Genomic DNA, 26,185 nt, shown 5'->3' on the forward strand with positions numbered 1-26,185 from the left:
GTCGCGCTGTCGGGCATTTATAATGGTGCTATCGGACATCACCCCTCGAGCACCTTCCTCTGCACATCTCAGAGCGCTTCACAGGCATTTATGGACCGAGCCAGGGAGGTCTTCGGGGCCGGGACTGTCTCTTCCTACGTGCGGGCCTTGTACAGTGCGTAACATGGGCTCAGTTCTGAATGCAGCCTCCAGGCACTGCCACAAGCTGAATAATGAATAATGACAGAGACAGTAGGGCTGCCTATTATTGTTGTTTATTACGGCTATTGCCATAGGGCGTAGAAGGCGCAGTCGGGGCTTGGGGCTCCAGGATGCTCGGCGCTGCACAGACACAGAACAAAGAGACAGCCCGTGCCCCAAAGAGCTGGCGATCTAAAGCGCAGACAAGAGGCGGAAGTGGGGAAGCGGATGTGGTAGAAGTGAATCCAGGAGCCCTGTTTTCCCACCCATGACTGTCGGAATTGGGTTGTTGTTTTCAGATCCAGCCCGGGGTTCTTCATCCGGTGCTTGGTAACCCCCGGTGTGGTTCCCCTCTGCCTGACCCCGTGCCAGGCCCCATCCCTGCACGGGAGCACGGCCCTATATCAAAGCCACCTCTGTCTGCTGGGGCTGCTGTGAGCGGGATCGCCCTTTGCGCCATCCTCCATGGGGCTGGGCATGTGGCCTCTGCGGCCCTGCCAGCTCCACGGCAGGCTGAGCAGACAGCAGGAAAGCTGGGCCAAGATCTGCTCTTCCATGGCATGTGGCCCCAGGACTTCCAGGTGGGGCTTGGTCAGGGCCACTGTGCTGCCATGAAGAAAGAGCTTCTCCAGCTGGGGCTGGCCCGAGGGCTGAGGTCAGGAGGGTTCAGCGGGAGTATGGGAGTCCCCAGCAGCCCTCGCCAGGTGCAGAATTTCTAGAGATGAACTCCAGCTGCGAGGCTCAGATCCTGACTCCGACATCCCCAGAGCTGGGGGCCGGCAAAGCTCAGCACGGAGCTGAAGCTGGCCAGATGTGAGGTCTGAGCCCAGATCTCCTCTCGCTCAGAGTCCAGGGGACTTTGTTGTGGGCCCTTCACTTCCATACGCCACTCCAGAGGATTTCCAGCTCAAGGAAAATCCAGCCATCGCCTTCTTCTTTCTCATGGACCCTGTTCTCCCACCGCAAGACCTGAATCATTCCAGTGGGAATTCCTTATATCCCACATTTTGGAGCAGAGGACGATCGGCCATTGCTGCCCTTGGTGGCTCAGATCTCCACGGCCTCTATCACACATCGCTCCTCATATGAAGAAGACGTATTTTTTACCCCTTTATAAAATGCAATGTGCCGGTAATAAAGAATTTAATAACCCGCTGTGCCTGTGTGGATAGAAAACTCATTTGTTTAATAGGCAGCAGTTTGGCTTTGTCATGTTCATTTAGTTTTTAATGACGCACAGTTGTGCCAATATTGATTTTAGCTTATAGGGACTCAAAAAATTTACTATCTGGAATTATCTGAAATGTAACCATTTTATCTTGCAGTCAGGAAGACGGATCTCCCCCGTCTCGCTCCGAGCACCCTGAGCTGTTTGTTCCGGCATCCATGTGACCCTTTCCAAAGCCCACCCCGGCTTCTTTAAATCTCCACCCCATCAGGCAGTACTGCGCTCGCCGGGAGGGGGCTGGTGTGTAATGTATTTTTCATCTTGCAAAGCATAATGGGAAAAGAAGAAGGAAGTCAATTTCCCCAGCTCTCTGCCCTGTTGTGTGCGAGTTTAATCTCTCTCTCTCTGTCTCTAATTCTGCTCGCTCCTGCGTCTCATTGGGATCGTTCCCCTTTATTGCTTTCCTGGTACGCACACAGAAGAACTCGCCTGCACCTGAAGGTTGGGCTCAGCAGCCGCTGGCAGCCCTCAAGCATAACTCTGATTCTGCTCCAATCCGTGTCGGGTGGAGTGCTTCGAACTGAGGATCTGAAATATACATGGAAACCAAGACTTGCCCCGGAGGCATCTCGGATTCCGCCCCCGTAGCCAGTGCATTATGGAAGCTGTGCTAACAATAATAATAACCCTGGGGCTAGGATTTTCGTCCAGGTGTTTTGGTCTTTAGCCCCGGTGGGTGAGTGGGGAAACTGAGGCACGGAAGGGGACAGTGAGTCGCCCAAGGCCCCACAATGAATCGGTGGATGAGTTGGGAATAGGACCCCGGAGTCCCATCAGCTCTATGCTCAGGCAAAGGCTGTGCTTCCCGCAGTGTTAATGGAGGCAAGAGCCATACTCTTAGGAGGGACAGGGCCCCTGAGCCAGGCTGCCTCCTCCCAGGTGCATCTGAGTGGTTTTTAGCTGACATGCCTGGGCTCTGCGCTCTGGAGAGGAGCTCAGCAGGCCCCAGAGTCATCAGGGTGATCGGCTGATTATCAGACAATATTTATGATTCATTCTGAGCGCTCCATGGGCCCAGCTGTCTGAAACAACCGGGGCTGGCACAGAGTGCGGCTTCCCAGGCCGCTCTCAGTGACAATAATACCCAGTGCTCCACGGGCTTTCCAGGGGGATGGTCCGTTACCCCCCATCCTACCCACTGCGGCGGGCACCGCGCTCCAGACCGAGCCAGCGGCAGAACGGGGAAATAGGGAAACCCAGGCATCCTGCGTCCCATTCCCAGACAACGTCCATGCCCCCTCCATTCCTAGTGACCCAAGGACTCATTCCTAAGGCGCCCACATGGAATGAGCTGGGGGAGGGGGGGCCATTATGGCTGCCAGTGGACAGCTGACCCCATCGCCGTGGTCACTGGTGCCCCTTCGCGATAGGCTCAGGAGAGCCGACGACAGGATGAACATGGAGGTGGGAACTTCTTGCCACGCCGGTGATTGGTGCTGGTTCCTCCAGCCCAGAGATGAGGCATAGCAGTGCGGGGGGGGCTATTTATTAGTCTTATTACAGTAGTGGCTACCAAGATCAAGGCCTCATTGTGCTAAGCGCTGCACACATGCAGAGTGGCAGGCAGTCCCTGCCCTGAAGAGTTTGCAATCTGCATGAATAAGACAGACAAAGGGTTTTAAGCCTCATTTTACAGATGGGGCAACTGAGGCACGGAGCGGCGACTTGCCCCAGGTCACACAGGAAGAGCCAAGAACTGAACGCAGATCTCCAGATCCTTCACCGCTCGCCTTTCCTTTCTCTTCAAGGCCAGCGCACAAAGGACTGGGTGGGGGAAAGTGCCCGGCGCTGCTTCTGTGTTTATCAGTTGTACAGATTCCAGTCTCCCTGGTACATTTAACCAGCATGAAACTCACTAAGAGAACAAGGGCTGGAGCACTACATTGGATTGCGCAAACACAAGTGCCTGAAATTAAATTGGGTGATAAACAGCCTGCATTAGCTTTGCTTATATTTTTATGAATCAGCATTTTCTACGTCAATCCGTTCCCCCACACACCTGAACCCATTAGGCTTGATACTGTACAAAGTGACAATTGACAGCAAATTGTATTGACAGACTCTTATTGACCATAATTACTCCACAGGAACCATCCTGAATCCATTATCTAGAGTGTAACGCAGCAGTCCTTCTGTGGGGCCGCCACGCTCAAAGAAAAGATCAACGACTACTAGTTTTGTTTTTTCCTAGTTAAAAAATGAAAGGTGTTCTGCTGCAATTCACCACGGGGAGCACCTGAGATCTATTCTGGGGCTAAGCCCTCTGTCTGGCCCTCTATATTCCACCTGCATTAACAGTTCACCTGTCAAAACCAAATCCAATCTTATCAGAACACCAAGCCCACCACGCCATCTCCATTACCATCCGTGTAGACAGTTCAAATAGAAGGTGTGGCGACTGATCCAGATTTCGGGAGGATCTATTATTCCCGGATCCAGACTTTGCCGGGGCCAGGGCACCAGCCTCAGTTGATGTCTGTGTGTAGTCCGCAATGCAGTTTGCAGGGCTACCACTGATGAATTGGCTCAATCTCGCAAGAACCAGATGCTGTCGCTAGGATTTAAGGGTCAGTTGTTTAGTCACCTGAAGCTATCAAGGGGGTTTGACAGAACCCTAAGCAGGTAAGGCACCTAACTCACTTAGGCACTCTTTGCATCTTTAGGTATCTAAATACATTGGTCGATTTGGCCTTTGGTTGCTGTATTGTAGCAGGATGTCCTGGGAGCTGGAATTTTCCAGCTGAGCTTGAACTCTGCCTGTTTATTTTCTTCGTCTGGAAATATATTATTTACTATTTTCTACTATTATTATCTATTATTTATCACTTAATTCTGTAGCTCCTGCAATCCGGGGCTGCACCGGTAAGAAAGATGATATGGAAAATAAAGTGCATTATTAATATGTCTTATGAACAACAACACTGAACCAAAAAAAAAAGGGGGGGACACATTAAACCAGAACTGGAAATCCCCCTAACCCTTGGCTAGGACGAGAGCACCCCCTGTGTTGGGTGCTGCACAAACGCTGAGTGAGAGACCATCCCTGCCCTTGGATAAATGAGGCTGTAAAGGGTGGGAGAGGAAATGGAGACACAGAGAGGGCAAGTGACGCATGCGAGGTCCCCCGGAAGGTCAGTGGCCGAGCAAGAATTGTAACTCTGGTCACCGGAGACCTCGTCCAGTGTCCTATCCGCTAGACCCTACTGCTTCTGCAAAAGCAGCTCTAATGTCCAGCTGTATTCTGGCCCAGCTGCCATGAGCATGAACGATCTGCGGGGCTGCGCTGGCCCTTGCTGGAACAGAAACAGGTGGCCCATGCCCTCCGGTCCATAAACCACGCCCCAGCATGCCGCTCTCTGGCTCCCATTACACAGCACCTACCGAGCAGCCCACTTTGAGAGACAGGACTTCCAAGTCCCTGCAGCCCATTCGCTCAGCACCCTGACAGAATCGGGACCCAGAGGTGGATCAGCTGTTTGCAACATGCTGTTTTCTTAGCTAAAATCCCTTCCCAGGAGGCAAAGGCTGAGCCTGCCCACGTCCCGTGCTGATCACTCCCTGCACCTGCCCTCCACCATCGCTCCTGCAAGCTGCCATTTCTCTGCGCCGTCACGGACAGCCGACAGTCCCATCGCTGGAGCGAGCACTCGACGCAGCATTGTGTGGCCCCAACCTTTGGTATCCCCTGATTTCTGAAAGGCACAATCCCAGGAGGTGAGACACACGTGACTGCAGCATGGAGGGGAGGAAAGCAAGGCCGGAGCTCAGGCTCGGCGCACTGGGAACAACATGAAAACTCTGCCAAGCAGGTGCGAAGCAGATGCGACCGAGGCTGGCAAAGTGACAGTAAAGCTGCTACCAGCGCGGCCTGGTCACCGGCACGCTGCCTTCCCCAAGGCCCAAGCTAAGAGAGCATAGAGGGGCCAGTCGTTTCTCAGGCCAGGTCTACACTCAAAAGTGAGGTCAACACAGCTACGTTGCTCAGGGTGTGAAAAATCCACCCCCAGAGTGACATCGAGCGAACCTACGTCCCCATGTAGACAGCGCTAGGTCAGCGGAAGAATTCTTCAATCGACCTAGCTACCGCCTCTCGGGGAGGTGGAGTGTGTATGCCGAAGGGAGAGCTCCTCCTGTTGGCGTAAGGGGTGTCTACACTGAAGCAGCCTAACTGGAGCTGTGCCACTATACTGTTCCAAGTGTAGACAACCCTCAGCAGGCCTGATCCTCCGCTGCCCGAAACCCGTGTCACCCCACGGAAGCCGGTGGGAGCGCTGCTGACTTCCACCAGCGGAGAATCTGGTCCAGTAAGCGAGGAGAGGCAGATGCGTTCCCTACGCCGCAGAGAGAACCGGACAGCAATCGGCAGCAGCAAGGGTAGCCGACCCCGGTGCTTCTGCAGCCTCCTTTCCATGTGAAGTGGCCTGAGCTAGTGGACAGTGCGAGGCGGGCTGGGAGTCTGTTTCCAGCCCCTGCCACTGAGTTGAAAGGCGTCTTTGGGCAAGTCACCTAGGCCAAGATTTTCAGAAGTGGCCACTGATTGTTTGGGTGCCTCTATATTTCAGGAGTCCAAGTCAAGACACCGTGCAGTCCTGTTTTTCAGAGGCTGAGCCACTGAAAACCAGTCCCTCAGGGTCTCGGGTTGCCCGGCAGCATTCATTCACTGCCATGGAGCTGAACGCTGTGAAGACACCAACCCCTGTAGCAGAAGTGTTGGGGGCAGGGACATGGCCAGGGTATCCATGGATCTACTGGCCAAAATCTCCTATTAGAAGTGGGCTGGGTGAGGGCTCTTGCCCAAGGGGAGATGATTGGCCCGGCCATGTCCCTTGGCAAACCCTCTGAAAAGCCCATTTCCTTGGAAAATTTGCTAGGAGGGAAGAATTCACCCTGCTCCCTCCCTCTGATTGTAAATCACACAAATAAAAGCCGGGGCCAGTCCTGTCTGCTGGATTAGTGCTGTCGTGGCTAGCGGCTGGGCAGGGGCTGGTTGGCATGTCTGCGCACAGAGATTCCCACCTGCGGTTTGCTTTTCCCTGGCTCCGTCCCACTCTGGTCATCAGCGGGCCATGTAGCCGCGTGGCTCGTAGCGTTGGAATTACACGTTGCATCGTACCCAGGGGCCTTTGAGCACGCGCTGCCTCCCAGTTAACAAGGCATTATGGTCGCCCCTGGCAGAAACCGCAATAACAGAACCGTGGCAAATAAAGAGCGATAATCCTGCGGATTTGCTTTAACAGCGAGATAACGGGAGAAACAAACACACGGAGCTCTGCAAACAAAGGGAAGCGCCCCCTCTTCCCCCCCTACACACACACTCATACAGCCACACACACACTTCCCCAGGCCTTTGCTTCTGCGTAAGCGAAGAATTTGAACTCACTCGTGAGAGGATTGTCGGCACCGTGCAGGCGGGTTTTGAGCAAGCTTCTCCCATCCGTCATTGCTTTGCATGTGCCCCTCATTTCTGATCTGACCTCTGCCCTGGGCACCCCCACCCCGCCTGCTGATGCCCCTGAGTCCCCAGCAGGATACATTCTGCCTCAGTGGGCCTGGCTGGTGGGGGGGGAGGGGGGGTATTTCAGTCTCTGTGTTCGTTATAAATGGGCTTCCAAGGAATTGATCCTGTTTCCACCTGCTGTGAATTCAGGCCTCATTCTGAGCTGCGCGGGCTGCTCTCGTCTGTGACGCCAGTTTGTGTGGTGTGGGGTCTGGACTGAGATCCACCAAAAACACCTTCCACATAGACTTGAAAGGTGGAAGGCTCCGGGGCTGGGATTTCACAGCAGCCAAAGTGAGTTAGGTGCCTCAATCGCACTGAATCCCTTCTATCTCCTTCCTAATTCTCTGAGCCATCCAGTCCCCTTCAGCCCCTGGGAAGTATCTTGTCCTGGGACCAGGCTGTGTGCAAACCGTGTGAGACGACCCTGCCCACGCTGGCCGATCGGGAGTTAACAGTCATGCAAATGTCTGACCCAAATTTAATCAGCAAGGAGAGCGAGCGGGCGAGCGCTGATCTCTGTCAAAGAGAATAACGCGGCTTGGGGTCAATCTCCCGTCACTCTCCTGATGTGCGGATGATGTTGCTGAGAGGTGTTTGCGAAAGGACTGCTGGCCACTTCTGGGATTTCTTTGCAGCTTTCGAATCCCAGCAAATCACAGCCCCGACGCATGGTGCAAGGAAACACAGGGGCTCGAGGCCACTGGGAAAAAAATTAAGTGTTGATCCACAAGCTTTGTTACAGAGGGAGGGGCCATGCCCCTCCTGAGCTGTGGGACGCTGATGCGGAGAGGCAGGCCCCCTCGGTGCCGGCTGGGGTGCAAATACCACGGGTGTCTCCCGTACGCCCTGCTCTCTCCTCCTCAGCCGAAGTACAACTGGCATGCTACGTCTGGGCCGGGGGCAATTTATGCTCCCATAAAGACTTCTGACATGTCTTCGCCACACTGCCCTGGTAGCCCGAAGCTGGTAGCAGACTTAGCACCCTGTGTACGCGTGGGGGACGGCAGGAGAAGGGGACGGGGTGCTCTGTACTGCCAAACAGCCCTGCCTCCCTGTCAGGGCTGTCTGGGATCCAGGAGGCCCAGGCCGGTGAGAGCAGAGCAATCACCCCAGGATGCTGGCAGCCCACGGGTAAGTCAGGTGCATCGCAGTGGTGAAGCGAGGGGTTAAAGGTGCTGTTCTGGGTGAAACCTTGCCCATAGCAATGGTCTCGGGCTAATCTGAACCAGCTCAGGGGGATGCTGATCAAAGACACGTTTCTAAGAGACAAATTCCCTCCCCCATTTGTCTAATAAAACTAAAGTTTATGAGCGACAGGAGAACTTCAAACTGCCTGTTTCCCTTTTTCCACTGATCCTGTTTGCTTTTTGCATTTCGGTCAGCACGGGCAATGGGCAGACCCCGGGTTGCCAACTCCTGTGACTTTACTGTAGTCTTGCAAGAGCTGGCGTTTTACTTAAAGACCCAGCTCCGGGAGCCCTGTGATGTTGAGACTCTCCGCTCTCCTTTAAAAACAAGAAGTAAATTTCTAGACCTGGAGGTTGTGGAGAAAAACTTGACCATGCGACCCCTAAATCCACAGGAGACATATCGAAAGAACCAGAATTGATTTATTATTTAATCTCAGGACTTGTTAGCAAATCTCAGGATTGGGGGGGAGGAGGGGGCGGTGTGGGCTGGTGATTATTTTTGAACATTTGGGGTGGGGAATTCTGCAGACCTGTGGGTGTCACTGAGGTTTCTAGTCATTTTGTGCCAGTCCCTCCCCTGACAATCACCCCAGTATCAGAGGGGCAGAGCCTGTGGGGTGGGCAAGAGCTAGATAGGCAGCAGACCACCCCACCCCCGCTGATGCCAGTAGGACTGAACAGGGTGTAATGTCCCAGCTCTCACACACTCGCACAAGGCTGCGGTGATGGGGTAGCAGACATTAAAGGGGAAAGTTTGAAGCCAGACAACGAGCCTATTTCCTTGGGAATTTTAAAGAAACCACCAGGACTTTGTCAAACTGCAGAGGGCTGTTTGGTTTTGCAGAACCTGCCCTGCAGGCCACTATGGACCCACAGGGACCAGCTTGGCCAGCTGAACTGTCATCTCTGGGGCCAGCCAAACTCAGGGAAGGCTTGGCAGGAAATTTAGCAAATGCACACCTGTGCGGCTCATTACCTCAGCCTCCGGCACACCTGTGCTGTTCTGCAGAGGGTGGAGCTGTTAGCTGGAGCTGCACCAGGCAGGATGTGCTCCAGGGGGAAATGGCTGTTTTCTTTTCTGAACTGGGCCCTTCTTTCAGATCTGGGGCTTGGCCCCAGCCCGCAGGGAGCTGCAGCCATGTGGAGGCGGGTGTGCCCAGCAGGAAACCGGTAAGAGAGTCTTTTCCATTCACACCACTTCTTAAAACTGCTCTTTAGTCCTCCCTTCCAGGCTGCCTGCCAGCTCTCCCCTCCCCATGCCCGGGCGTGGGCTGAGTCCAGGGCTGCCGTGGGACAGTTTGTTAAAAATATGGTTTTATAACAACAAATACTGAGATGCTATAAAAAGCCCGTGTCTTTTGGCAAGTGTTCCCAAGGCGTATTGGAGCCATTTGCTCTTGCTGCTGGGCCCAGGTAGAACTAAAAAGCCCATTGTCCCAGCATCAAAGGGGGCTCGTAGAGGGAGAACTTGGCCCTTTTTAAAAAACCTGTTTGCTGCCACGAATCCAGCTGCAGGGGTTGGCTCAAAGAAAGCCGAGCGTTGGTCTCTGAGGCGGTAGCTGGGCAAAGCTCGGCTGTGTCACGCTGTGCCGGCTGTGGTGATATTTGGTGATGGCTTCTTTTAAAACCTGAGCTCCTGAGATTAAGGGAGAATCTCAGCCTCCATTATTTAAAAAAAGAAAACAAATTCTCCAGCCCTGGTGGTTGCAGAGAAAAGCTTGCACGCAGCTCAGAAACAAGTGAAATATGCCAGGCTGGGAATTTGGGGGGGCTGGACTGTGGATTGTGGAATGCTTGGGGTTGGCTGAAGAGAACTCTCGGGGAGACATCTGAGCCACAAGCAGGTGGGCAAAGGAGGTCACTACCCCAAGGGTCACTCTGCCATTGTTCAAGTCACAAAGAGCTACCCCAACTTGCCTTGGGGGTTGATTCTGGGGTGGTGGTTTTTCCTCCAAGCACAATAAGGAAAACTCAGGTCTCCAGGGGCAGGTAGGAGAAGGCAAGGGGGGGGTCTGTGATTTTTGGAGCTGCTGGGAGGAATTTTTTGCCAGAGTCTGGAAGAATTTGTGCTGGGTTCAAAAAGTATTTGTATAATAATAACAAATCGGCCCTGCTCGTAATCCTGCAGCTGCCGCTTTAGGTTGTTTGTACGAGCGAGGGCACGTGAGAGCCGATGTTCCAGACAAGGGTTTCTGTCTCCGAGCCCCCTACTGGGAAAGACACTGGAGGCTGACGGGAGCGGGAACAGACTTCTGCCCCGAGAGATGAGGCCTTCCGCATCTCCAGCACCTTCCCCCGCTGGGCTCCATGTGCTTTCCACACCCTCTTTCCCACAGGGACGCGGGGCTGCCATGCTAGCTGGGGGCTCCTTCCTGTAGCCCGGGGCCATGCCCTGGGTGGCTGGGGCTGGAGGCTGTTGCACTGGGGGCTTGGGAGGACTAGCCAGACCTGCCAGCAGCCCCCTGGGAAGCTGATCAGAATTTTGACTGAAGCAGCCGCTTCTCCTGCAGCTTCCGTATTCCTGCGCCCCTTGAAACGGGCACCACCCTTCAGTGCCATTTAATGGCCTCGTCACCTCCCTCACCTCACTAGCCCCCAGGAATCCCTCCCGTCTCTCGTTGTTCCCATGCCAGCTTTAGCTGCCCTCACCCCTTCGTGTGCACCCCCGCCAGGGAGCCCCAGTGAATAGCTCCCCCCCGGTGGTCCAGTTTGGAGCTGCCCCGCCCGGTTTCGCCACCCAGTTTCACGTGGCTGGCATGGGCCTCTGGGCGACAGCATGAGGTGAACACAACCCAAAGCTCGCCTGGGGCTGCTCCGGCCCTGCCTATGTGCCGCACGGAGCGGGGCAGGCTGACGGAGAGGCAGATCTGCCGATATTTCATCTCCAACGCTGAAGTGTAATCTCTCCTGCCCCTGAGCAAGGAGAGGGGGCAGACAGCGGCACTCGGTCAAAACTTTAACCAGGCTCAAAGAGGAACTGGGTCAGTTGATGGAGGATACGTCTATCGGTGGCTCTTAGCCAAGATGGCCAGGGCTGCAACCCCATGCTTGGGGAGACCCTAAACCTCTGACTTCCAGAAGCTGGGAGGGGAAGACCGATGGGTTGCTCTATAATTGCCCTGTTCTATCCACTCCCCCTGAAGCTCTGGTACTGGCCACTGTCAGAAGCCAGGATACTGGTCTAGATGGGCCATTGGTCTGACCCAGTGTGGCCGCTCTTGTGTTTTTATAGGTCCCGCTCTGCTCAGATGGACCCTGGTACAGTCGGGGGGCTGTGCTTGGGGACAGGGGCTGCCCGCATGGGATTGGGGCCTGGCTGTCTATCAAGCACCCTTCGCCGGGGGTGTGCACGCTTTGGCCTTGAAAGCTTTGCTGAGTTAGTGATGGCATGGCCTGGGGTGGGGGAGAGCTTGTACGCCCGTGTGACTCTTCCACTGCCATCTGGTCTCTTCCCAAGGTGACCGACTTGCACTCAGGGTGTATTTGAGTCCCAGGCGTGAGGGAGCCAGTCTGCCCTTCCTTTTGGTGGCAAAGCTCTTTGGAGACGGGCCCACCTCGGTGATTGTCAAAGACCCTGTGGAGCCAGGCAGCTCTACTCCCCAGGAGAGAACAGCGCCCCCCAGGGTCACATAGGGCCTCCGGGACTCCCAGCCCCATTGCCCTGAGCTGGGTGCATCACACTTGGTCTGCGTCACCGAGGTCTAGCTGAGAGCGCCCCCCTGCCTTCGCTTAGCCCTCGGGGCCGTGTGGGGCGTTCTCGCTGAGCTGCAGAGCAGGCCTCGGGGAGGGCTGGTGCCTAATGCACTCGGGGGAGGACGGGTGTGTTTGTTCGGTAGCAAATGCTCTTATTGTTGCCTGCTTCCCCAGGGAGGGGATCACTGGGTGGATTAATGTCTGGTATTCTTTTTCCTTGCAATCAGTTCCTCTCGGAGCCCCTTGCAGGCTGCCGGGATGGTGTTCAGCCCGTCGTGGGCTCTGTACCGCCTACTCGATGTGTTTTGGTTTGAGTGCCTGTAAAATCGATTGTCCCCTTGGATCGCTGCTAACTTCCCAGCCACTGGCACACAGGGTGTTAGCTCCCCAGCTTCCTTCCCATGCCAGGGAGCTTGTTTCTGAAAGGCCTGAAGGCAGGTTTGGTTTTAGCGAGACCTTGCACCTGCTGGAGGGTCCGTTCCACAAACAGGGAGCCCGCAAAATGCCTCCTCTCTGCCGTGGGTGCGCGTGCGTCCTCTCAAGCAGTGTCCGTAAGAGCTGCGAGTGTCTTTGCCGCCGTAGTTCAGTCATTTTCTGAGTACCATGCTTACTACTCCCTGTTTGCCAAGAGCGTCTTCGCTTTTAAACCGTGGACTCCGGTGCCAAGCCTCTGTTTGAGGAAGGGATCGGGCTAGCGCGCGCATGCGCGTCTCCCTGCTCCTCGGCTGACTACGCACTGACATTGAAAGAGCTGAACAATAAGCAGCTATTGACGGGCGCGAAGGTCAGCGAGGAGATGTATCGGCCTGCCGGGGGCTATCGAATGAGGCAAGTCCAAGGTTGCTGCTGACCTGGAGGGATAATAAATAAATCTTGATCAGAGCCAGAAATGGGAATCGATAGCTCCATGGTTAGACATGGCCTGTTGCCTTTTGCAAGCTATTGGCGGGAGCCTTGGCACCCCCAAGTACCCGGGGAAGGCAAAGGAGCAGCCCTGCTAGATGCCAGTGGATGCTGTGTCCAGCTCTCCTTGTTATATCGCATCGGGGGGAAGCTCTAGGTTCGTGGAAGCTCCACGCCCAGGTCTAGCTGCTTGCTCTCAGCCCGGGCCCCCAGGAGATCTGGTGTATTAGCCTCCCTGCCCCCATTTCTTCCCTACATCCCACCATGGGGGGCACACCCGTTGCTTGTCCGAGCTCAGGAGGACTGTGGGGCTGGGGTGGCTTCTGCCCTGGGGCGTTCAGGACCAGGCAGTGCAGAATGCCAAGCCATCAGGCCAGGGTTCTTGAGTGGCACTTGTCTGGGGACCTCCAGCTTGCCGGAAGTGCGGAGCTCTCGACACCCAGCTGAAGTCATTGCCAGGGCTCAGCCCCTCTGAAAATCAGCCCCCACATGTCTTATGTTGGGCTCCCAATTATGGAGGCCCCTGCCCCAGATTGAAAGGCACCCCTGAAGACGGGCCAGACAATTCCCCGGCCAGGGCCTTTCTTGCAACATTACTAATGCAGGGGGCGGATTCCCATCTCTGCTGGGCGGGGGCACGGCCAATAGTGCCAGATGCTGTGCCCAGCTTGGGTCTGTGCCTGCTTCCCATGCTGCCCCCTGTGCTTGGCGTCTTCTCCCCACCCTGCTGTCCCAAGCCACCTCCCTGCCCTCATGCATGTCTCTCCTAGATTTTCCTCTTCGCTGATGCATCGGAGATGGGACACAGTGCGCGGGATGGCCCAGGGCTCGGAGGTGGCACCGAGCTTTCTCTCTCTCTCTCTGGTGCTTGGCTGGTTGGTTCTTGCTCCATGCCATGATCTAGCTGATTGTCGTGTGTGGGATCGGGAAGGACTTTTTCCCCCAGGTCAGATTGGCAGTGGCCTTTGGGGCGGGGGCGGGAGGTCACCTTTCTCTCCTGCATGAGACCCAGGTTGGGTGCTGGATCCATCTTACTTAATTGGGTTGCATGGCCTTGTCCATTAGTGAGCCTCAGTCCCTCCTATTCTCTGCCTGGTCAGTCTCCTCAGGGCTGCAAGACCCTGGTCTCCTTCCAGCTGTCAGGTTTAGCGCGTAAGGGGCAGCGAGAGGTCTGATACACGGGAGGTTGGGCTGCAGGATCTGGTTGTGCCTCCAGGTTTTGAATTTTCTGATGCCCCAGGAAGGGAACTGATCACTCACTTTTGCTTGTTTAATGATGCTCCCTCCCTGGGGTTTCCCAGTGCGTCATGTCTCCTGCACCCATCTGCGTCACGCTCCTGTCCTATGCAGCACCATGCACGCTGCTGGTGTGATAACCACCCGTGGGGGTCATCGGCGGAGTTCGAACCTCTCCCCTTCAGCACAGTCGCCTAACACCCGAGCGAAAGGAGTGTCTCCAGGGGCTGGCAGCAGCAGTCGGCTGTTATCCTCGATGAGGATCTGCGATTAGCGGGGGATATGAGACAAACAGTGCATGTGCGTCGAACCAGCACCTGTTGTCAGCTCTGCTTATTAGAGATGAGACCAGGAGCCAGCCTGACCCTAGCCAGTGCCTCTGAAATGATGCCCCTCGGGGCTGTAATCATTAACAGACTGCTTCCTGTGACCTCCTGCCCCAGCAGGTGATCCAGGAATAATCCTGTGGGCTTGAAGTGGTTTCTCTTCGCCCCCCCTCTCCCGCGGGCATGTTAGCTCTAGCTATTGGAGAAAGACTAAACCGCTGAGCTCCCCTGCGCCTGGCACTGATGGCTGCAGAATTCAGTTACTCGTGGATCAATCTTATTTTAGGGTGGAAGGCAGATCTTAATTGGCACCGAAGCTTTCAGGGCATCTGTCTGGGGTGGGCAGTTCTGGACCAGGGGAAAGGAAATTGGCCTTTAACTTGGTATCCAAAGAAGATATTTAAAACATGTTGTTGTTCTTTTTTCTCTCTCTCTCTCTTTCTCCCCCTCTGTGGTTTCTTTGTTTGGTTTTCTTTTAAGCCCTCAATTCTTTAACATAAGCCTCTGTTTTGCGACAATTAGTTTAGAGGGTCCCCTTCGGAGGAGCGATGTGTAGTCAGAGGAAATTCAGAGCATGGCACCATCATTCCCAAATGGGTCCACGCGACTGCTCAGCTGTTCACACGCTGGGTGGGGGGAATCTTGGGAGTGGCTGCTGGGCTGGCTGTTTCTTTCCTTTCCTTCGCCATTCCGAAATGCAGGAATTATCCAAAAGGTGCATGGGCTGGAGTGTCCAATCCCAGGTGTAGCTCAGACCTGTGGCTGGCAGGAAGCCGAAAAAATGAAAACTGGCTCCTGGCTCCCCAGAGCCTTCAGGGGGTGGGGCCAGAGGAAAACGGCAAATAAATGGGTTTTCGAGGGGCTGACCCTTCAGATAGGAACACTGACATCTAGGTTCTCCAAACCAGTTAGTGGCATGAGGAGAAGGCTGTGGGGTGGGGTGACTCCTTGTGGCAGACTCCCCAAAGCGGCAGGACTGCTTGGTCCAAGACAGGGCCCGCGTGCAGTCACGCCGGGCAGTGCAGACTGTGCGCGTCAGCCTGGGAGCTGGAGAGAACCACTGGGTCCGTCTGTGCCCAGCAGCCTCCGTGGATGCCTCTGCATTCACCACAGCAGGATCTAGTCCCTCCTGTAGTGTGAGGGACACCGCAGGTTCTAATCCCAGAAGCGTCCACTCCATCTTTCACCCTTCCCTGCTGGGGAAACTGATCCCCGTGCGATGTACTGTGTCCATCAGCATGGGGTTTTGGTTCATCTGATTATTTGTACTGTAGTAGCATCTAGAGCCCGCAAGTGAGATCAGGGCCCCATTGCTCCGGGTGCTGCATGGACACAGGGGGAGATGGCCCCTCCCCCAGAGAGCTCCTAGATGAAAGAGACAAGTTGCCAGTTTCTGTCATTTTATCTTGTCTTGTGATATTTGTTGTATTTCTTTGAGCTCCAGCTTCAGAGTCTTGTGACTTTGGGGGGCGGAATCTTGGGTGGTGGTCTTTTAAAAGTAAGTTTCTCGCCCTCGCGATTGTGAGGACGATCTCAGAACCGGGTCCCACATTCGGGGTCAAACCAGACAGCAAAGGAAAGAAAACCACACTGTTTGTATTTTCAACATCTCGTGATTTGGGAGGCGTTGTCTGATTTCTGAACCCTTGGGATCAGCGGTACTGGATTTCTTCTCCCCCTTTTACAGCTGGGTGGAGCTGAGGCCCTGAGAGTTGGGGTGATTTGCCCAAGGTCACACTGGGAGTCTCTGCCAGAGCTGGGAAATGAGCCGAGTCCTTTTCCCTGGGTGCCTTTCCCCTGATTGTGGCTGGAGGGCTCCACCCTGCAGCAGTGCAATGAAAAACCCGCTAACCACAGCCTTTCTGTAGGAGAGCTGGAACAGCCGTCATCTGGAGAATAACCCTTCCTCGGCAACGCTCAATATTGCTTCACAAGAGCACAGCATGGGAGCCAGAGAGCCGGAGAGAACGGATTTTGGATTTTGCATCTATTGACTCCCCCCACGCACCCTACCCTACCTTAGCACCAGGCAAGAGCTTCCAAACCTTTCCCTGTCTGGAGCCTTGATGAACTGCAGGCTAGTGCATGCTGCAGTTCGTCTCTGAACAAGCTGTTCCAGCACCGGTTCTATTTGAAACTAAAGGCTGAATGAAAGACTAAATAAATAAATAAAGCCGAAGCGTGTATTTGGTTTTATCTTAGCAGAGCTTGATTTTCGCCTCCTGGGGCTCCAAGGTTAAAGTGTTCTCTGCAAAGGGCCTTAATGTATCGTTCTAGGGCATCCTTCAAAAGGCACTTTTCCAAACCTGGGTCATGAGCTGCTGCTTTCTTTGTGTAGGACAAAGTATAATTATGTCCCTTTTCCCTCCCCCAGACGTGCCCCCGCTGTTTAATTTCATGGTAACCATAATGAGAGCAAGTGGGGGGTGCCCATGCCTGGGAAAGCCAGGCTGATGGAGTGACGGGCTCTGGCAGGATAATTTCCCTCAATTTAAGCTGCGTGGAGTTATCGGTGCCGTGCCTGGGACCCTCATTCAGCTCTCCGGCCCAGCACAGGGCTGTGAGCACCGGTAAGGCAGAGCCTTGGGGACCGAGAAAACCAGGAAGCACCTTGGGTTGCATCTGACCTCCTAGTGTGCTGCTAAGGCACGCCGGGTGACCACGTTGTCCCCTCGCATCCCACCATCGCATTGCAAGGCTGGGATGCAAGTTTTGCAGGCCTTGCAAATATATATATTGGAGGGGAGGTCCCAGGGAATGCTCTGCAAAGCTAGGCTTTCGGGAGGCGGAATGGCACAGAAATTGGAATGATCCCATTAAAAAATATGGCATGGTGGACAACCCCTGTCTGCCTAGACAGCAGCAGGATACGTGAGTCTGGGCATTGCTGTGTCTAGCCCTCCTTAACTGGAAGGAGAGGTTGGCCCCAATGAGCAGCCAGGGCTGGATTAAGGGGCAGGTGACTCAAGCGACCGCCTGCGGGGGGGCACCAGGCTGGGGGTGCTGTAAGAAATTCAAAAGTTTGACAAATGGGAGGGGGGCGCCATTTGGTCTACGACAGGCCTTGTGAGCTGGGGAATCTGAAACAAGGGATTAGTACTTTTTTAGGCCAGAAGGAACCACTGTGATCATCTAGTCTGACCTCCCCTGTAACACCGGCCATAGGATTTCTCTGAATTCCTTCTGGCTTGAACCAGAGCAGATCTAGAATCTGGCATTAAAAATATCCAGTGATGGAGAATCCACCTAGGACCCAGGGTAAATTGTTCCAATGGTCAATTACCCTCGCTTCTAAAAATATGCCTTTGTTCTAGTCTGAATTTGTCTAGCTTCAACTTCCAGCCGGGGGAGCCCATTAGACCTTTGTCTGCCAGCTTGACGAGAGCTCTGTTCTCACATTTCTAGTCCCCGTATAGGTACTTGGAGCCACTCTTTAACTTCCTCGTTGTTAAGCTAAATAGACTCAAGGAGCTCAATCACTGTAAGGCAGGTTTTCTCATGGCTGCTCTCTGAGTCCTCTCCAATTTATCAACATCCCTCGTAAATTGCAGACAGCAGAACTGGACACAGGATTCCAGCTAGGGTCGCACCAGTGCCAAATACAGGGGTAACAGAACCTCCCTGCAGCTACTCGAGATTCCTCTGTTTATACATCCAAGATCACACAGATGATATAAAGCATGTTTCTCGGTGTCCTTTGCTGGTCTCTCTTCCTCCTGACACGATACCACAACCCCTATGAATGTCAGTGAGCCAGGCTGTCTGGGGAATGCTGGTCTTCTAAATCAGTGGCTCTCAACCTTTCCAGACGGCTGTCCCCCTTTCAGGAGGCTGATTTGTCTTGCATATCCCCAAGTTTCACCTTACTTCAAAACTACTTGCTTACAAAATCAGACACAAAATTACAAAAGTGTCTCAGCCACTGTTACTGAAAAATCACTGACTTTCTCCTTTTTACCATCTAATTATAAAATAAATCCATTGGAATATAACTATTGTACTTACATTTCAGTGTATAGTATATAGAGCAGTATAAACAAGTCATGGTCTGTATAAAATTTCAGCTTCTTCTGACTTTGCTAGTGCTTTTTATATGTAAAACTAGGCAAATATCTAGATGAGTTGATGTACCCCCTGGAAGACCTCTGTGTACCCCCAGCATACCCCTGGTTGGGAACCACTGTTCTAAATAGCAGGGAGACAATGGGATGTATTCAAAGCAGAAAGATTGGGAGTTCGGGTGTGGGGAAAGGAAATCCATTTCTGTTGCTGTGTTGCCCTCCAGCATCACAGGCCGGCAGATCCCAGAGTGTCTGGCGTGTTGAGGAAGATTTTTCCATTTCAAATAAACCCTTCATCTTTTCTGTAACTTGCCTCGGTTTCTGGGAGAAGTTTTAATTCAAACCCAGCGAAGTATTTTGGGTTTGTCTTTGATGCGCCCTCTTCAAGCAAGGAGCAAAATAACAGCTTTGAAACCTGCAAATAGCGTACAGTCAGCCCCTTTGCCACATGCCACATGGGTTACACAAGAGCTAACTGGTCATTAGGGAGACGGCTGCTTTCCTTCCCCCCTGGTTTAAGATCTTACGTTTCCAGCCAAGCTGCTAGCCCCGGAGAGCCTGTGCGCAGGATCCAGATACTCCTCTGGCACCGGGGACCTGTACATGGATCCCTCTCCTGCAGTGCTGCTGGGGGCAGAGGCCTCCTGTGGGATTCACCCAGGGGAAGATTTCTACAGAAAGTCACAAACACTCAAAAACTCCCTGTGCCTCTTGACTGGCACATTCAGACGCCTGCATTTTCCCCTTCTAGTGCAGTTCCCATGCCAGGGCAGGTGACGCAGCATCGATCGGAGCTGGTTTGTATCTCCAAAACATTCCAGTTCAAGGGTTAATTAACTATATAATGGCCCCAACGCCTGGCCTGGAAGGTGAAGATTCTGAGCCGGTGCGGTTCCAGAGTTCTGGGGTGAGACCAATACTTGCATTGAGAGAGGACTAGAGCCCTGGAGACAGGAGTTCCTATTCTTCACAGAACAAGGCTTTGATCCTGGAAAGGCTTACGCAGAATGATCGAGGAAAGCTTGTGTAGTGAGCTTAGCAGAGTGTTATGTCCCCCTCTAGTGGCTGGTCTGCTAGAGGATAACAGTCTACTACTGCTAATGGAGTTACTCCTCCAGCTCAGGTGGTAGAGGCCTGGGTTGTGGTAGAGGCCTGGGTTGCAGCAGTACAGCTGGTGAGCTGTGGGGCAGGGGGCGAGGCTTGCGCCCGTTTCCAGGCCACAGAAGCTGGTGCATTCCTTGATCCCAGGAGGCTTCACTTTGCTATCAGCAGGAGTCACAGTAGCACGTACACACCTGTGTCTGGTTCTGCGTAGCCCCATCACTTTAGTCACCAGCACCAAACCCAGACGGCAAACTGAAACCAAACCGGGCGGGGGGTTGATCATGGTCACTTGATCCTGTCTGATAATTTCAAAAGGGGATGGTCAGCTCCTGAACCCCTAGCTTTAGTGAGCTGCCCCATCCTGCCCCCACTGTCTGCAGGGCTGGGCTTTCCTGTCACTCCGGGCGATGACTACATCATTCCAGCCTCTCTGATTAGGCAATGTAGTGCTCCAGGGGTCTCCGAGGATAACGCCAACTCCCTCTTCGGAGGAAGGCTGGAGGAAATGTTTGCTATGAAATCAAAAACTTGTCCAGGCTTTCCAGGCACTATGGTGATGGAAGCCTATAGATGGAGGTAATAACTGGCTTACTCCTTGGCAAGACTAATTGCTATAAATAAATATAACGTTTGTGGTCGGGGGCAGGCAGTGAATTTACAGCCTGGCAAACAGGAGTCCCTATTCTTTGCAGAACAAGGCCCCAATCCTGCCAAGGCTTGTGATTGTGGTTATTTTGGTGCGTAGCTCGTTAGGGGACTATCCATAGGCTTAAAGTTAGGCATGTGGGAAAATATTGCTGGATCAGGGCCCAAGCCAAGTGCTAGTCGCTCCAACAAGAGTGCACCTCCCTTGTTCTTGTGCCACTGTGCCTCGATTTACCCTTACAATGATCCCCTCTAGTGGTGAGGCAGGATTACAATCTACTGGGATGGGTCAATCCCCATCCTCTGCTGGAAATGCCAACAAAGAGGTTAATCAGGGCCAATGGAGAGGGTCATTGGGTGAGATTATTACTGGTGATGTCATTTCAACACAACTTGACCATTCCCCCCCCCTGTGAAATTTGGCCCCAATTATTTAATATAAACTCTCTCAAACTCTGTTTTCCACTTGCATGTGCTATATGCACACAGACACACACACAGTATTTGTGTGCATATCAACACACACACACAAATATATCGGTGTGTATAAGAAATACACACACTTGTTTCATGTATAGAGCAGCAGTACGCTTTATTTAAAAGAATGCCCTACAACTACATTCCCAACCCAATCCGACCTTCTAAATTCCTCCCAAGTTTTGAGTTTCTCCCCAAGCTACTCCCTTTTCCTGTCACCCTCCTCTGTCGCTTTGGTCACCCAGAGAGAAACCCAGGTAAGTTCTATCTTCTACGGCCTTCGTCACCAGCAGCTGAGCCTTCCCAACCTGTACTGTATTTCTTCTCCTAATACCCCTGTGTGGTAGGGCCGGGCTGGAGAGACTCGGTGGCTCACCTGAGGTCATGCAGGAAGTCTGGGGCGGAGCAGGGAACAGATCACGGGTCTCCCGTAGCAGTATCCCCAACTACGAGCCTGTCCTCCTTCCTCAGTCCCGGAACCATTGCCAGTCCAGACCAACGCAGAGTCCCTCAAGCACCCGAGCTCTCATTTTTGTCTACTGTAGCTTTGCTTCTCACTCCTGGCGGGGGGCTCTATGCGAAGGCAGGAGACTCACTTGTATTATTAGTGGCTTTTTGAACTATACCCTGACCTCCCGTCTGTATGTCCTGGCACCCATCCCTCCACCGGACCTTCAACGAGATGCCGTTGCTGTTACGTCTGCTTGGAGAACTGCGACGGCTGAAACTAACTTACTATCTATGCCCCATTCTCAGACAGGGAACATCTCACGGTGCCTGCTCGCATTCAGGGGAGGAATTCCATTCCTGTGTTCCGGGGTGGGACGCTACGGCCGCTCGCACGCTCCTGGACAAGAGTGCTACCGGCCCTTTACCATGCATGGGTGATCGGCGCTGCCAGAGTGCATGGGTGAGAGAGAGTCGAACGCAGCAAATCCGTTCTGGAGTCCATTGTTGCACCTGCCTTCTAGTCCATTTGAACATAGTTCCTGGGTCGGGCTCAACAGGCTACTCTCTGGCTTGACCAGTTTCACAGCTGTGCACCGGCTTGGCCTGCTTTCCTGCCCACCCTGCGACGGCAGGGCAGCGTCGCGCAGACAGCACCTCACGGTGGAAGAGTGCCCAGTCCAACATCTGCAGGGCGTTCAGCAATGCCTCGCTGCCCTTGGTCCAGAGGCTATCTCCTGGTTACAGAATCCGGTGTCTGCCTAGGAGAGAGTCTAGTCCAGTATCCCCATGCTTTACTTTTGGCCGACTCCCAGCAGAAGTCCTTAACCAACACGACATTAATCTCTCCACCATATTGAAGATCTACAAGGCAGTGGTCCTGACATCTCTCCGGTACGGTTCTGAGACACGGACTCTGTACAGTCATCACATTAAACAGCTTGAGCAATTTCACATGCGCTCCCTCTGCTCAATCATGCACATTCGCTGGCAGGACAGAGTGGCCAATATTAAGGTCCTTGAAAGAGCAAACACTGCCAGCATCGAGGAAATGCTATTGAGAGCACAACTCAGGTGGACCAGGCATGTCATCAGAATGGAAGACCACCGCCTCCCAAAACAGATCTGGTATGGGGACCTGAGGCAGGCAAAAGAAAGAAGGGCCATCCGTATAAGCACTTCAAAGAGAAGTCTCCAGTGGGCTGGTGTCAATCTCAAAGAATTCAAGCAAACGGCTCAGAACAGGACTCACTGGCGGCCTCTGATAAGATCAGAGGTTCTAGCGCGATCCACAAAATCATCTCCAAGCTGGGCATGAAAGGTGCCACAGAGCTGCATCATCAAACATCACGGACAGGGACTTCCCATGCCCTCCATGCGGCTGACTCTGTGCATCAGGGTTCGGACTTCAGAGTCATACCCATAGTTGTAGATGAGAATTGTGACCATGTTGGCACCATTGTTGGCAATGGACTACTACTTACTTATAATACAGTAGTGCCCAGAAGTCACAGTCACATCCACTGTGCACAGAGCTGTACAAACATGAAATAAGCTAGTCGCTGGGTTTACAGACAAAGGCCCACAGTCCTGCTGTGGGTGGACCACAGAGCCCAGTGCAAGGCTGGGACCTGAGTCACTGGAGTATTTTGAAGCTATTAACTCACACGTGTCTAATTCTTTTAAATCCTTTTAAGTTGGCTTCCTTAACAATCTAGTAGCAGTGAGTTCCACGGTCTGATTGTGAATTTTAATATTGGGGTTTTTTTAAGTGCAGGGGTTTTTATAAAAAAACCCAGCGACTCTCCAGACACCCTGAAGAAGATCGGAAAAGAAAGGACAGAAGCGATCCCTGACTAGCGCAGGCTCAAAACATAATCCCTGCAGCCTGTGGCTGTTTCTAAGAGTGCTGCAGGTTGGCTCCCCTGGGTTATTTCGTGGCCCAGCCGCACCAGCGAATGATAAAACTCCCCCTTTACAGGCGCGCTCATGTCGGGGTTCTTAGCCCTGCCCCATGTGCGGGACAAGTTTCATCCCTGCGCTTTGCACCGGGGCCGGGCGCGCAGGGTCCTCGGCGCTGCAGCCGGGCTGGGGCGGAATGGGAGGCCCGGCCTGGAGGAGGCAGGCACCTCCCGCCGCCCTAGGGGCCCTCTGAGCCCCCCGCGCTGGGGGCCTTAGACTCTTCCCAAGCGCCCGCCCCGCGCCCTCTCCCCGGCTGGCCACCGGGTAGCGCTGTGCGCCTCTCGGTCTCCCCGCCTCCCCCGGCTGAGGCTGCCCCCCTGCTCGCGGCTCTGCTGCTCCCAGATCTCGGGCTCAGTCCGCGGCCAGCGAAAGGAGCGGCGGCAGCCCGGCGGAGAGCCCAGGGGCCGGGCGAGCGAGCCGGAGAGGCGAGAGCCGGGCAGCAGCGCACCCCAGGCGGCGGCAGGCAGGGGCGGAGCGCGCCCGCCTCCCCACCTCGCCTCCCTTCCCTCGGGCACCTCTCCGGGAGCGCGGGTGGCAGGAGGAAAAGCCCGAAGCCACCGGCCATGGGGATCGCTCCGCTGGCGGGCTAAGGAGGGGGCCAAGGGGGAGCGCCCCCCCTCCCCCCATCGGATCCCAGCCCCCCCCTTCCGTCCCCCCAAAACTTTTCTGGCTGGATGCGGAGCGCGGATTTCGCCAGGAGTGGATAAAACGGCCGCGACCCCCGCGCGTCAGTGGTGGGGGGCTCCCCACGCGCCGGGGCTTTGCCATCTTGGGGCGCCCTGCGAAGCGGGTGGGGGGGCCTTGTGCTTCCCCCGTTGGAGCAACCGGGGCGGGGGAGATCCCCGCGGTGCTGAGCCCCGGTCCAAGGCGGGACCCCGTGCGGACAAGTCAAGGCAGGGCTACGTGTCCAGACCCCCCTCTGGAACTGGGAGCGGAGCCTTTCTCGCCCGGCGGCTGGGGCGGCGCCGGCTGCGGGCCGAGGGCAGCGCGGATGGGCGATTTCCCCTGAGATCTTCCCCCGGGGGTCGGCGGCTGTTTTTCGGGGCGCCACGGGGCGCGTCTGTCTGCTTGCCGCAGCCAGCGAGACTTTGCACGGGCAGGAGGAGCAGCCCGAGCCGGCGGCGCGGACTGGGGAAAGGATTATAAAAGTCGGGGAAAGTTCCCTTCCAAACCCCCCGGACCATGGCAGGGGGCGGCCGCTGGCAGCCCCTGCTCTGCATCCTCCTCGCTCTCCAGGGGACCCCCGGCGCCGGGGCTCAAGGTAAAGCGGCGGGGGCACGACCCGAAGGGGTGGGGAGGGGAGGGGGGCCCTTTCCAGACCAGCCCCCACTGGGCATGGAGCAGCCTGGGAGCGCGCAGGAAACCGGAGCCCGGATTTACACGGTTCGTTATTTTTAATTGTGGGATTGACTTTGATGCTACCGAAAGCTCGAGAGACGCGCAGCCCGCCCTGTGCTCAGCCGCTCTCTGGAGGTGTCCCTTTTATGTGTTGATTGACTCTCTGGGGGTGTCCCCTCCCCGTGCCCCTTTCCCCAGGCGTTTGAGTTTCTTGTCCAGGCAGCGTCTGGTCCCGGTGCTTGTTTTAAACAATGTTCTGCGCTGGTTCTGGAGGGAGGCGGAAACCTCGCCTGGCTGATGGAGAGGAGGAGCAGCTGGCCGTGGAAAGTTGTGTCTGCGTGATGGAGTGTGGGGGTAAACATCAAGAGCCCAGAGGGATGGGAAAGGAGACATTGGGGCGGGGGGGAGGCTGCAGAGTCCTGAGACTGGAGCCACAAAGATTTGGAAAAGAGAAAAGAGAGACTTTAAAAAAAAAAACAACGAAAACCCAACTTGAATATAAAGGCCAGGGTGGGGGTGGCGTGGGGGAGAGGGATCTTTCTGCCTGGCTCGGAGCTAGCCAGCCAGGTTGTGACTAACCCTCAAAAAATGAAAACCCAGCGCAGCATTTGTAACGTTGAGCCGAGGAGCCCTTTCCAGACAGGATGTTGTGTCCCAGCCCTGGGCTCTGGGCTTGCTCTCTTGGGCCTGGTCAAAAGTATTGTGGGGGTTTTTTTTTTTTAATTTGGTTGTGTAGGGTGGAATTGAGCGTGCTTGGGCTCCTGCAGACAGCTGAGAGGAAGCAAGAGAGCGGAATAGGGCAACATGTGAAACCTGTGATTTCTCTCTCCTTATTCCTCCTGTCCCCCAAAATCTTGGTGTTATTTAGGAGTTAAGGTGGCCTGCTGGAGAAGAGTTACGCGTGTGTGGGGGGGAGGGGGGAATGGTTTCTGATGTATGCTGGCCTTGGACGGTTTAAACAATCTGGCTTTGTACTGTAAACTGTGACCTCCATCTCCCTAGGTCCTCCAATCTGTTGCCTGAAGATAAGGTTTCTAGCTGGTTACAGGTGGGCGTGTTGTTAATAGCGGTAGCAGCAGGAGCAAGGCAAAGCTTGTCCATATGATGATGGCTTTGGGGGGCATAAACCCTGCCCCACGCACACTTTTCCATAGCTGGTCTCGCGTGGCTGGCTTCCTTAGCTGATTGCTCACATGCCATGCGGAAGCACACGGGCCGTTTTCCAGGGCTGCGTGCTACCCTGACATCTAGTCCCAGTTGCATGCAGTGGTTACCTGTGTGAAATCAGTGAACTGAGTAGGGCTGGCTTTCTTTTTCCCAGCTGCGGGGATGTGGATCTGTATTTGTAGAAAAGCGTTGATTTGCGAAGCCCTGTTTACACCAGCCATGACCTGAAACGCAGGCTCCTGGTCTGATGTCTTAAAAGAGCCAGCGCTGGTGGCTGGAATCAGAAAGTTGTGTGTTCCAGGGGGCTACACACTTGGAGAAAAAGCCGCTCGAAAAAGGCATCCTTGAATATTTGATTGTCTGACGTGGAACTGAAGAAGTCCCTTGCCATGCACTGAGGAAGGGTGTTGCCTCTCTCCCTCCCCAGAGCTCGCTGCTTGGAAAGTTTCAGAAGCTCTTTTGGAAAGGGACTGAATATTTGGTTAGTTATCCAAACAGCTGCTTTAAATGACTAGGAACAGCTTTACACTGTGTGTATCTCTCCCAAGCACCTTTCTCTCTCTCTCTCCCTATCTCAAGACCTGTCAAGATAACAATACAGTCAGGAGAGATTTACATTCAGGAGGCAGGAGAATGTGGCCAACTGAACCCTGGAAGCTTATTACGGTTCCTTAGGTAGGGGGTGAAAGGAGGGGTGGGCCCACGACAACCCAACTTTATTCTTTTCT

General features: G+C 54.3%; 1 protein-coding gene across 1 annotated transcript in view; it reads left to right on the forward strand.

The window, feature by feature from the left end:
• The first annotated feature begins 8,930 nt into the window (after positions 1–8,930).
• Positions 8,931–26,185, forward strand: part of SDK2 (sidekick cell adhesion molecule 2) — a 180,786-nt gene continuing 163,531 nt past the window's right edge. The window contains exons 1-2 of the mRNA XM_037914340.2: positions 8,931–9,268; positions 21,300–24,213. Of these exons, the coding sequence (XP_037770268.1) occupies positions 24,135–24,213 (79 nt within the window). The 5' untranslated portion in view covers positions 8,931–9,268; positions 21,300–24,134. The remainder of the gene's footprint in view (positions 9,269–21,299; positions 24,214–26,185) is intronic.

The sequence above is a fragment of the Chelonia mydas genome, chromosome 14, assembly GCF_015237465.2.
Source record: "Chelonia mydas isolate rCheMyd1 chromosome 14, rCheMyd1.pri.v2, whole genome shotgun sequence".
Taxonomy (NCBI): Eukaryota; Metazoa; Chordata; order Testudines; family Cheloniidae; genus Chelonia; species Chelonia mydas.